This window comes from Coenobita brevimanus, unplaced genomic scaffold (genome assembly GCF_032717465.1).
Source record: "Coenobita brevimanus isolate Jiangsu-jjx unplaced genomic scaffold, ASM3271746v2 jjx.HiC_scaffold_2565, whole genome shotgun sequence".
Taxonomy (NCBI): Eukaryota; Metazoa; Arthropoda; class Malacostraca; order Decapoda; family Coenobitidae; genus Coenobita; species Coenobita brevimanus.
The window spans coordinates 98968-111906 of record NW_027643506.1 but is presented as its reverse complement, the minus strand read 5'-3'; the positions used below and the strand labels follow the sequence as shown (position 1 = coordinate 111906).

Genomic DNA, 12939 nt, shown 5'->3' with positions numbered 1-12939 from the left:
AAAATATAAATTACCATATTTTTTCGTTCATTCGTTTATTCAACGCCAATTTTTTCCATCCATCTGTCCATCATCCAATCCTACATTGTCCCATGAGGAGCATAGGAGCCCGGGGCTAGGCAGTTGGTCCCGACATTTAAGATGAGAGTGACCAGCCTTACTCATCCCTGGGTGGCAATACATGAGCAGTCAACCCCAACCATTCCTTGGATATAAACCTTCACCGGCTCAATCCGATTGGAGCTCAATAATTACCCACTAAACCACCAGGCGCCAAAATTTGGGTGTATGGTTACCATCCAGCATAGTAAATGGTTTCCTGGTGTACAGGAAACCATTTGGCTTGTCACTCAGTGTACAGTCACCCACAGGCAGAAGGAAGAGGAAAGAATGAAGGAAAGAAAGACAGAAGAGGGAGTGTAAAGTCACCCGTAGGCAGAAGTACAAGGAAAGAATGAAGTAAAGGAAGACAGAAGAGGATGGAAGGAAAGAAGGATGGAGGAGAGGAAAGGGCAGACACCCGACAGCAGCACTACATCGAGTGAGTGGATGGTGAGCGCCCCCGCCTACCAAATTTTTAGAGATATATGTATAAACATTTCATCGATGTGTGTTGAATGCTCTACAACCTTCTGTCAGCAAGCATTGATGAAATGTTTATATATCTGTGAGAAATCAGCATTGAATAAATGCGTGAATGATAAAATATGGTAGTTTCTTTTCTTTTCTTTTTTTTTTTTTTTCTTTTACTCTATCGGATACATTTGTGTGAAGCTACAAAACATGGTGAATGTTTTTGGCGTATCCGAAAGAGCCAGGATTCCAGGGGCTTGAATGATGAGTGAATGGAAGCGTGGCCCATTGGATTGGGCAAATTTGGGCTGTGTGGACATTGCTGCTACTCACCCTGCCCTAGGGCAGGAAAGGAGGTCTGGCTGATGATGATAATTTTTTTTTTCTTTCATTAAGATCATTTATTCATTTATAATGTGTAGGAATTTCATAACAATACAGTTATAAATAACGGCAGGGGAGAAAGTTGAATAACACCACTGAAACTTGTGGTGATTTTTTTTTTTTTTTTTTTTTTTTTTTTAAATGAATGGAAGAAGGAAAAACAAAAGAAAAAAAACATGTCCATGTGCCTAAAGGCATCCTCCATTCATAAAATATTTATAACAACTGGATTTAAATTCAAGTGGATTAAATGTTTGTGGGAAACAACTTCCAGGAAGAGAATTCCAGGGAGTAGTAGTTCTGGGGATAAATGAATTTTGATAAGCAGAGGTTCTGCATTGTGGGGAAGAGAGTACAGTATTAGTTCATGGGCTCTGGCAGCTGCCCGAGTATTTCGGGAGAAAATGTGAAGGGGAGGCACAATTGAAGCCAGTTTATCAGAGCACTTACGGTAAAAATATCGATAAAATAATGCTAAAGAAGCAACATCTCTACATATTGATAACGGAGGAAGGTCCTGTGTAATGGCAGGATTATTGATTAATCTAAAGGCTTTATTTTGAATTTTGTCCAACTGCCTCATTGCAACCGCTCCACATTCACTCCACAGTGGTGAACAGTATTCGATATGAGAACGCACATGACTTTTGTATATTGTGGCCATCTGCTTGTCAGTGAATAACTCACGAACTTTGTACATAAGTCCCAATTTCTTGGAAGCATTTTTAGCAAAGATGGAAGAAGAGCATAAGACAGTATGGATCAGACTAGTGCAGAGTTTTGCTGATGGCTGTGAGTGTAATGCCTTGAGAGTAAATGTAGAAGAGAGTAAAGTGATGGTTATTGAGAGAGAAGGTGACTCCCAGTGTGATGATACAGTGAATGGAGAGAGACTGGAATTGGTGAGAGTTCAAATACCTGGGTACAGTGATAGAAAAGAGAGGGAAATGTGCAAAAGAAATGGAGAGTAGAGTGATACAATGAAGAAAAGTAGCTGGTGCAATGAAGGCCTTGATGAGGAACAGAGGCTTGAGTGTTGCAGCTGCACAAGGCATACATGAAGGAGTGTTAGTGCCAACTTTAACATATGGATGTGAGACTATGATGTGGCATGAAAATGAAAAGAGTGAGAGCAGTGGAGATGAGACTGCTGAGGAATGTATATGGAGTACAGAGAGCAGATAGGATACAAAATAATGTGATTTGTGAAAGATGTGGAGTGAGAAAGTCTGTGGACACCAGAATCGAAGAGAGTGTACTGAGATGGTATGATCATGTGAAGAGAATGGATAACAATAGAGTGTTGAAAAAGGTATATCTGAGCGAATCTGAAAGAGGGAGGAGGCAAGGTAGGCCAATGAGAAGGTGGAGGGATATGGTGGATGAGTGTGTGAGGAAGAGAGGTTTGGAAGTTGGTGAGGCTAGGGGACTGACAAGAGATCGAGTTGGCTGAATGAATATTGTGAGAAGTGCTCGATTAGGGATTTGGCACCTCTTTTTAACATGACAGCGTCCGGCTTGACTCTGTCGGATACATTTATGTGAAGCTACAGAACGTGGTGAGTGTTTCTGGCATATTAGATAGAGCCAGGATTCCTGGAGCTTGAATGGTGAGCGAATGGAAGCATGGCCCATTAGAGTGGGCAAATTTGGGCTGTCTGGACATCGCAACTCCTCACCCTGCCCTAGGGTGGGAAAGGAGGTCCGGATGATGATGATGATATGTGTGTATGTGTGTGTGTGAAGGCAAGGCAAGGTATAGAGAGTGATGAGGCTGTGTAACTGAAAGTATCAGGCAGGTTGGAGGAATTTTATGCAGAGGAAGTTTATGATGGATTTGGCACTCCCCTTTTATCCTGGCAAAGTGAAAATTGTTTGATTGACTTTATGATGGTGGTATGAAGCATGTAAAGAGAGGATTTTCTGCTTGTGCAATGGAGTCAGGATTTTGAGGGCTGGAATGGTTGTGAATAGCAATGTGACACACTCTGGCAGTTTGGGTAGTTCTCTCTCTCTCTCTCTCTCTCTCTCCTGGACCTTACCTCATGCCACCCTGGTGTGGGAAAAAAGGTATGGATGATTATGATATGTGAATCTCAACCTGCTTTTATTACATGACCATAACCCCGCTCCTCCCAGATATGACCTTCGGCTGTGTGACATGCAGGTGTTGGTGGGAAAAGTTCGAGACAACTGGCACTTTGCTTATACCAAGGGCACAGGTAAGGCTGGCAAGATGGTTTATCCTACAGAAAAAATTCAGGGAATGGTTGCCTCTCCTGATGTTGAGAAGGCTTTCCCTCTGTTCCAAGGGACCTTTATGTGCATGTGTTGGGAGTGTAATGCTAAATGGTAGTGAGACAATGATTAGGTGGGTGTGCAGTGCATCCTTGAATGCAAGGTCTTGGGGGGGGGGCAAGGATTTTGATTGAAGAGCTGAGAGGAAGGATGGAACTGGAGTGTATTTGGTGTTGTGATGAGGAGGGGTAGACTGAGATGGTCTGAGCATGTGGAAAGGATGAGGGATGACAACTGGTTGCAGAAAATGAGAAGCTTGAGCACTGGGGGTAGGGTTGCTAGAGGCAGACTGAAAAAGACCTTTGATGAGGTCACAGAGTGTGGCCTCCAGGATAAGGGACTGAATGCGGAGGCTGCCCAAGATCAAGCAGCATGAAGAGCCGCCATTAGGTGACCAAGGCCAACGCATGCAAGCATGTTGGAGCCTTTACAAACAAAACGAGGTGAACAGAGATATTTCAGTCAAATATTACCAGCAGAGGGAGTAGGCTAGCTATCTGCCCTTAATGAGTTTAGGAGTCAAGCCTTGTGCCCCTACATTTTAAAAACTGTGGGTTACAGCAGTCTACTTAGAGTTCAGTCATTGACATAATGGGTAGAAGTATGGGCCAGGTGAAGTTTAATTTTTCAGTAGTTACATCTTTCTATCTATTGCCAGATGCCATAATCCCATAAGGGGTGGCCATTTGACTTTGAGTTATTGGTTTTACGGGGAGGGGCACTAACCCTCCACTAACCCACTTGTTGACACGTAGGGAGCATGTATGGGTTGGTTATATGGTTACCACCCAGCATTGTAAATGGTTTCTTGGCTTACAGGAAACCTGTTAGTAAAGCCACCTGTAAAGGAAAGAAGAGCAATAAGAAGTGACAGGAAAGATGGGAGATATAAGAAGAGAGGAGGGCAGGCACAGAAAAAGAATGATAAAAGCTAAGGAAGAAGTAGGCAGCACTACATCAAGTGAATGGATGATGGTCGCACCACCTATATCTATGTAATATTATAGCCTAAGCTTAAGCTGTGTCATGCACGTACTTTTTCAGTTTGAGCTGGGTCATGTATGCAAATTTTAGATGCAGTAGCTGAAAGTAAGGACTAGTTGGAAAATGTAAAGAGCATATCTTGCATTGATTAACCTTGTGAACATTTGTGTTATTAGGTACTGTTCAGGTGTATCACAATTGTCATCATTGTTCTCATTCTATGCATGAAGGCCATATTCAGGTAACTGGGTAGGAGCATATTTTCTCTTGCATAGTCCTGGATGTACGAGTAGAAGTGACATGCAGTTTAATTTTGAAATACAGTGTGATTTATTGGTTATACAGTCTGTCCTTCCCCCAATTAGTCTGTTATAACAAGGTCTCATCATAGTTTATCATATGTTATTGGTATGCCTGGTGATCTAGTAGGTAAGGTGTTCCAGCCAGGTGGGGCCTGTAAAGGTTTGCATCAGTTGGATGGTTGAGGTTTATTCCTCACTAAAGCCACTTGGGGAAGTGAGGCTGGTTACCCTCACCTTACATGTCGGGACTGAACAGCCTAGCTCCCAGCCTCAATGCTCCAATTGGGGCAAAAAAAGGATTGGATGATGAATCACTATTTTTTTTTTTTTTTTTTTTCTTTTCTTTTTTTTGCAGGGCATATGCACGTGCTTGATCGGTTCAGCATCAACCTTGAGCTGGAGCGTCGTGTGGTGGTGATGCAGCACAACGAGGGGCGTCAGTGGCCGTCTGTGACCCTGGCCGGCACACTGCCTCGCCTGGTGGTGCATATCAACGAGCAGAAGGTTCAGGCTCTACACACACTCTTTACAAAGTTCATATCACAAGATCCCACACCAGCAGACATTCCAAGGTAAAGGGCCAATGGCTACAGCTTATGATGCTGCTAGTGATGATCAGTGTATTGGTGGATTTGACTGGAGCAATCATCAGCCTGTTGTCTTTGACTCATATTTAAGTTTATTGAGGTAGCGTTGTTTCGGTATGCAAGCTGTGCCTGCAGTGTGGTGTGTGCTTGTTATGGCAATGTATTTTCTGTAGTTGTTGCAAACATTGTCTACCGTACATGAGAACAAAGAGAGTGACAGCTTGTGTTCGACAGTGGATAATCAGCTGATTTGATATTGGGTTGCAGCCACACCACTTGAATGGTAGATCAATAACATCCTTGGTGAAAGGAGGTGAGTCACTGGAGGTTTTGGACAGTGACTGCCACCTTGCTGATGTCAATAGTGCAGGGGATGGTGCTTGGGAGAGCACCACAGCAGGGGTCATAAATGGATTGAAAAGGTTCAGAAAATTGCTGCCCTTTGTGAAATGTCATTGTCCACAAAAGGGAAAGGATTTGGTACCTGTGTCGGTAGTGTCTAAATGAATGGAAGTGAAATGTGGAATAAAAGAGGAGGATATTATGGGACTGTAGTGAAACAATATGAGAATAATCCATTGAATATGTGGAGTTAAACCAGATTAACCAGTGGATATGTGGAGTAAAACCAGATGGTGGGATATCCTTAGAAGAGCTGGGAAACTACTGAGGAGGTGTAGAAGTATTACTTAGAAGTACTGTACTGGACCAGATGGGATGTAGTGAGAAAGACATTATGTGCTGACTTTCAACCTTAACCCATTTTGACAGAGCAGACCTACCAACTGCAGGTAAGCAACTGCCTCTTTGGAGCTGGCATGTACATTACAATACATACACTGTGTAGGGATGTGGTGACCCCTTGTGATAGACAGCACCTCACCAGGGTCATACCAGGGTTCTTCCCATGGGTAGATTTAGGGAAATATGAGGAGGTTTGGCTCCTGGATGGACATTGCAGTTGCTCCACCCAGGGCCACAGTGCCACCATGTGTAGGCTCCTCATCATCACCAGAGGAAGAGATCCTGAAGTGTCACAAGAGAGCTGACATAGAACAGAGCATGGTGAAGGTGTGCTCTCCAGTGAATCCAACTGACCCATACTACAAAGCAAAACAGAGATAAAACAGAAAGTTATAAGACTAGTATGAGAAGTTTGGCTTGGGGATTACATAGTTATGGCTCAGTTGATAGTTCCTCCATGTGCTAGTGGCTAGGATGCTGAAGAAGTCAGTTACACAAGAGACAGTCATCGGAAGCAGCAGCACAAGTCTTGGCAGAGGGAGAGTTGGTGTGGATGAGCAGCACAGGACATGATCTGTTCCAACATCCTCCTCTCACTGGATATTCTGGAATTAACATAGGATGATGATAATGACAGAAGTTTTACTGAAAGAATTAACCGAGTCTGAGCAGAGTTAGGAGCAGCATTCTGAGCAAAACATGATGCATTTAATACCTGCCTTTAACAGTGATGATGATGATGATGATGATTGACTATGATGATGATGATGATGGATGAATATGATGATAATGATGATGATGATGATGACAACAGTGAAGATGAAAGGATGATGATGATGATAATTTTTCAGGAGACAGTCATCAGATTTAAGTAGAAGCAGTAGTAGCAGCCAGAGCCAGGGAGTGTTTGTTGATGGGCAGGACCTGACCCGTTCCAACACACTGCTGTCGCTGGATGGCTTGGGTTTGGGTGATGGCTCCACGATGGGTGATGGGGACTCCAGCAAAGGGTCATCTTCACCCACTGATGACGGCAAGCTTTTGGTTGTCCAGTTTACAGTGGATAAACTCTCTCTTGAGGTAAGGTGAACACAATACTAACTTAGTTATAAGTACTGTACTGGAGGTATGTAACAGGTTGCCACTAGAACTGTCTTCCTCTGTCTGTATTTCCTTGTGCCTATGACCAGTCTTTTAAATGCAATGTGTCTAGGCATCTCAAAATGAATGAATCTTGAATTTGTCTCATTTATTTTATTTTATTTATTTATTTATTTTTTTCCTTGAAGAGAACAAACATTCAGACATCCAGCTTTTGCTTCCTCCTACCTTGCATTTTTTAAAAATATGTAAATGATGATGTTGGGGATTTTTTCTTGCCACTGCCCTTTTATTTCATACAACTTAGGAGAAACCTCTTGTAGTGGAAATATATTGAAGGTGATACTGTATCTAGCTCCACCATATCAAGAAGTCCCCCCAAAGCTGAAAAGAATCTTGTAGCAATTGGAAGATTAAAGTAATTAAGGCACTGGAAGAGTTAAGGTGATTTCATCATCATCAATACCCCAACCCTGTCTCCCACACAAAAACATGTCAAGAAATAGAGTTGGAATAATAGATGATAATGATAGTGGTGAATTGTAACAGTCAGTCTTATATGACCCCCTTCTAAGTGTACGGGCCCAAGCCTAGACTACCATTGTCCAGTACGGAAGGTTACATGTCATCTCCTCGAGTCTGTAAACCTCAGGGTGAGTAGGGTGATACGAGGTTTATGTTTCAGTGACAGTTTTCTCTAAGGTTGTTGTGTTTTACTAGTGGTGGGATTCAGAATTATGGTATTTGTTTCCAAAAAACTTCATCATCATCCAATTAAGTGTTGCCCCATGAGGAGCGTAGGAGCCCGGGGCTAGGCAAGTTGGTCCTGACATTTAAGATGAGAGTGACTAGCCTCACTTATCCCTGAGTGGCATTACATGAACAGTAAACCCTATCCACCCCTTGGATATAAACCTGCGCCGGCTCAATCCGATTGGAGCACCGTAATTACTCACCAAACCACCAGGCACCATAATTTAGTTATATGGTTACCACCCAGTGTAGTAAATGGTTTCCTGGTGTACAGGAAACCATTTGGTTTGTTAATCAGTGTAGTCATCCGTAGACAGAAGGAAGAGGAAAGAAAGACAAGAGGAAGGAAGGACGAGAGGAAAAGACAGGCACCCAAGAGCAGCACTATGTCAAATGAGTGGATGGTGAGCCCCCCAAAAATTTTCACTGCTTATATTTCTGAGTGTTGTAGGATATTAATTTGGGGAAAAAAAAAATTATAACAGGTAGTATAGTAGATAGTTGGCTACTGTTGATCCTGGGAGATAGTACACTGAGAGTGAAGTGCAGCTACAAGATTGGTAACTAGCCACACACCCATCACTCAAGGAGGAAGCTTCATCCACAAGTGTATAGAATCTAGGTTCAGGCTGAAACTCTAGTATTACTGTAGATCTTAAAATGAGGTGCTATGCAAAATTTTCTGGATAATTGCTATATAAAAATGAAAACTTACCATAGCTCCTATTGGCTGCCATCACCTTTGAAATAGTTCCCTTGCACATTGATACACTACTGTAGTCCCAGCGCTTCCGCCATTGCTGGAACGCTCCCTGGAACTCCTTCTCGATGAGAGTGTCGAGCACCACTTGCTGTTCCTTCTTGTTGTCCACAGTGGTATCAAAATGATGCCCTTTCAGCCTGATCTTCATTTATGGGAGAAGAAAGAAGTCACAGGGGGCCTGGACAAGAAGGTTTCATCTTCTGAGGTGAGTCCAAGAAGCTCAGTGCAGACATTAGCGCATTACTGCATTTGGTCAGCCATCAGGAGCCTGGGGACAAATTTGTCTGTGATGCAGCGCATAGCCAATTATTTAGTGCGAATCCCTGACATGTCCCGTAACCAATTCCCACTTCCTCACGAACATTGTGAATGCTCCAGTGTCGATCCTCACGGATGAGCTGCTGAATTTTTTGCGACAGTGTGAGGAGTTGTGCTGGTTGAGGGGCTCCCTGTGTGGTCGTCATCGTCAACCGATGTTTGACTGGCCTTAAACCGCGCATGCCACTGAAACGCCTGTGTCCGACCAAGAGATTGCTCACCAAACACTTGTTGAACCATTGCCAGAGTCTCTGTTGCATTTTTTCCAAGATTCACGCAAAATTTGATGCAACTTCGCTGTTCGTTTCTTATATCCATCTTGAAAATAGCCTGACGATACGTACACGACAGCAAACAAATGAACATCGCTAATCCCCACGTTCACCAAGCTCCACGCTGCGTGGCACTCTGACTCGCAGTGCATGTTAGTACAGCCACCTAGAGGAGCATCGTGCTACTACAACCCTTTAGGCATCGTAGTCCCGGTCCAGAAAATTTTAGATAGCACCTTGTACACATCAGATTTTGTTTTTCCCAACAATTGTCAGTATCTGATGTAAAGTAATTAGTTGGTTTTGGCACTTGGTATAGCTTATAGTCCATAGAAAATTCCAGCCGTACCATGGCTTCCATGAATATGGAGATTCCTTAAGAAAAAGCATGGCATCTTTTATGCTGTGTGTGTGTGTGTGTGTGTGTGTGTGTGTGTGTGTGGTGTGTGTGTGTGTGTGTGTGTGTGTAGTAAAGCAGAGTGTTTAAGAAGCATATGAGAAGGTCTGTTTGGTATTTTCTGCATTTCTGAATGTGAAAACAAAAATTGTGTAACAAAGTACATAGTGAAGGAGTATGGAAGGCTTATGTATGTATGGTGTGGATGGAAAGCTATAGAATGCTGTGAAGGGATTTTATGTTGGTAGCAAAACCTGTGTAAGAATAGATGTCTAGGTGAGTGGTTCAATGTCAGTGTTGGAGTGAGGCATAATGACCCATGGTTGTTCAGTATATATTTGGATGGGGTTATGAGGGAGGGTACATCTCAAATCATAGGGTTGGTGATGAATGGTGGAGTATCTTATGTGTGTTGTCAACTCTGGATGATGCTGTGGTCCTTACTAATAGTTTTAGTGTCTGCTGTTTGCTTCAGTATTTTCTGTCTGTCTGTCTACTGCCAGATGCCTTAATCTCATAAGGGGTGGCCACAAACAAATCACCTCCATGTCGCCCTGTCCCCCGCCATTTCACTGCTCTGCTCCCAGCTCACTCCCCTCCTCTCTCATATACCTCTCCACCCCATCCCTCCATCTCATCCTTCGCCTCCCCCTCCCTTGCCCTCCCTCCACCTCACTCTCATACATTCTCCCCGTCAGTCTTTCACTCTCCAACCTCTCCACGTGGCCAAACCATCTCTGTGTGTTTCTCCTAACGTTTCCTATCACATCCACATTGACACCACCATGCTCCTTCACATCCTCATTTGTCAGTCTGTCTTTCCATGTGACTCCACAGACTCCTGTGTAGTAACTCATTTTCACTGCTCTCACTCTTGACTTCTGTTGCTCCAATTGGGTCCAAGCTTCACTTTCATGTTAGAGTTGGTATCACAGTACTGTCATGTAGTAACTTTTTTACTTCCATGCTAATTAGAGTACTTATAACATTTAGTGGAAACAGATGGGACAAGCAAAATTCAGATGTGTGACTGTTTGAAATTAAAAGTGTGCATAGAACATTTACTCCGCTTAAAGAATACAACCAATCATTTGCATTCAAAATTAGTTGGTTCCATTGCCTAGCCTTGCCACGGACTGCCACACCTTAAAAGGGGCATTGTGGGTCTGACACATACTTTATTATTTATTTATTTATTTGTATTTTTGATGTAGGGACTATGGGCCCAATATCTGTGTCTGACACCCCTGGCATTAAATGGTAAGTAAATGACTGTGTGGCCCATTTCACTGGAAATGTTGTTGATAATTTTCCCACTCTCATACACACTCTTTACGTGTTTCTTAATCCTACCTTACCTTATTTTTAGCTAAAGAAATGGATGATGGTGATGATGATAACTGTGATAGATGTTGATGAAGATGGTTAAAGCAGTGACAGTGATGATGATTTTAATTCCTCTGTTCTCTAACCCCTCAGCTGCAGTCTCGTGGGCGTAGCATTGCAGAGCTACAGGTGACAGGCATACGGGCCCACTTGAGCAAGCGTCCCCATGAAACTTCAGCCACGCTCAGTGTGCACTCCCTGCTCTTGGTGGATGCCCTGCAGACCTTTGGGCCGGACTTTGAGCTGCTTGTGGCCAGTCACAAGCATGTCAGGTGAGCAACATGAGATCTGGTGGGAAGATGACACGTGGGAATTTCTGACTTTTTTTTTATTTATTTTTTTTTTTTATAGGTGATTTCATTCAATTGACAAAGGATCTCTTGTGGTGAAGGGGTTGGCATCAGTTTCCAGTGTTTCTTTATCATAATAATGCCTATGGGGGGGGCAGACATGTGCCTGTGCATACATGTGTGCATACTTGTATTTACCTATTTGTATTTACCTATTTGTAGTATACAGGAATTGAGCAATGCTCGTGTTGTCCTGTCTCCATATCCACATTTATCAAGTCTACCTTTACACACATGAATGTTTTTCTCATGCACCACCTCTTTGTCTAAGTCGTTCCAAATATTTAAGAATATACCTAATTGTGATATACACGGAATGTACTATGCTCGTGGGTTTCCGTCGCTGTTTCTCAATAAGTCGAATTTAACTTTAAACTCGTTTATGTTTTTAGACTGGACGATCTCTTTGTCCAGGCTATTCCATAAGTCTATACTTCTGTAAGGAAAGCTATATTTCTTGATATCCTTCAAGCAGCTTGACTTTTTCAATTTCATTCCATGTCCTCTTGTTGCTCTCTTATCCCATACAAACAGATCTTCTTTGTCAATTTTATCTACTCCCACCATGGTCCTGAACACCGCAATCATGTCTCCCCTCTTTCTCCTTTCCTCTAACGAAGGCAAATCCAGTTTTTCCAGCCTCTCTCTGTATGACAGGTCTGTCAGACTGGGGACCATCTTGGTTGCTGTTCTTTGTATTCTCTCAATCTTGTTTATATCTTTCTTTTTGTGTGGGGACCACACTACCGCTGCATATTCTAACCTGGGGCGGATCATGGCCACTATCAATTTTTTCATCATTTCCTCATCCATATAATGAAATGCTACTCTTATGTTAGTCAAGAGCTTATAAGTCTCTCCAACTATCTTGTTAATGTGCTTTTCTGGTGACAAACTATCTTGGACCAGCACTCCCAAATCTTTCTCTTCTCTCCTTTTTGTGATTAATTCATTACCCAAAAAATAATTCAGTGATGGTCTCCTGGTACTTTTACCCATTTCCAATATTTTACATTTCTTTACATTAAATTTCATTTCCCACGTCCGGCTCCAATTGTGTATCCTATCCAAATCCTCCTGCAGTATTTTACAATCCTCCTCAACCTCTATCTTCCTCAAGATCTTTACATCATCAGCAAACAGACTCGCATAACTGTTCACTCCATCTACCATATCATTTACATAAATCAGGAACATTACTGGCGCCAACACTGAGCCTTGAGGGACTCCACTTGTTACTTCCCTCCATCCAGACATCTTTTCCTTTATTACTGTCCTCATTTGTCTGTCTCTCAAAAAGTCTCTCATCCATTCCAGAAGTTTCCCCTTTAGTCCTCCTATATATTCTAGTTTCCACATTAGTCTTTTATGAGGTACCTTGTCAAAGGCCTTCTCTAAGTCTAAGTACACACAATCCACCCAACCATCTCTCTCCTGTACCACATCAATCGCTCTTGAGTAAAAGCTCAACAAGTTTGAAACACATGACCTTCCACTTCTGAATCCAAACTGACATTCAGCCAAAATATTCATCTCTTCCAGATATTTTATCCATCTGTCTTTCAGGATTCTCTCACACAATTTTGCGACCATGCTGGTTAGAGACACTGGTCTATAATTCAGGGGTTCTTCCCTGTTTCCTCCCTTGTAAATTGGTACCACATTTGCCCTCTTCCATTCTTTTGGCACTTTCCCCTCTTCCAGTGAGCATACAATTAAACTGTGAA

General features: G+C 42.7%; 1 protein-coding gene across 1 annotated transcript in view; it reads left to right on the top strand.

The window, feature by feature from the left end:
- The window catches only part of LOC145389865 (intermembrane lipid transfer protein VPS13D-like), a 138805-nt gene that overhangs the window by 41594 nt on the left and 84272 nt on the right, over nt 1-12939 (top strand). The window contains 4 exon segments of the mRNA XM_080264994.1: nt 3097-3179; nt 4897-5113; nt 6727-6952; nt 10956-11134. Of these exon segments, the coding sequence (XP_080121120.1) occupies nt 3097-3179; nt 4897-5113; nt 6727-6952; nt 10956-11134 (705 nt within the window).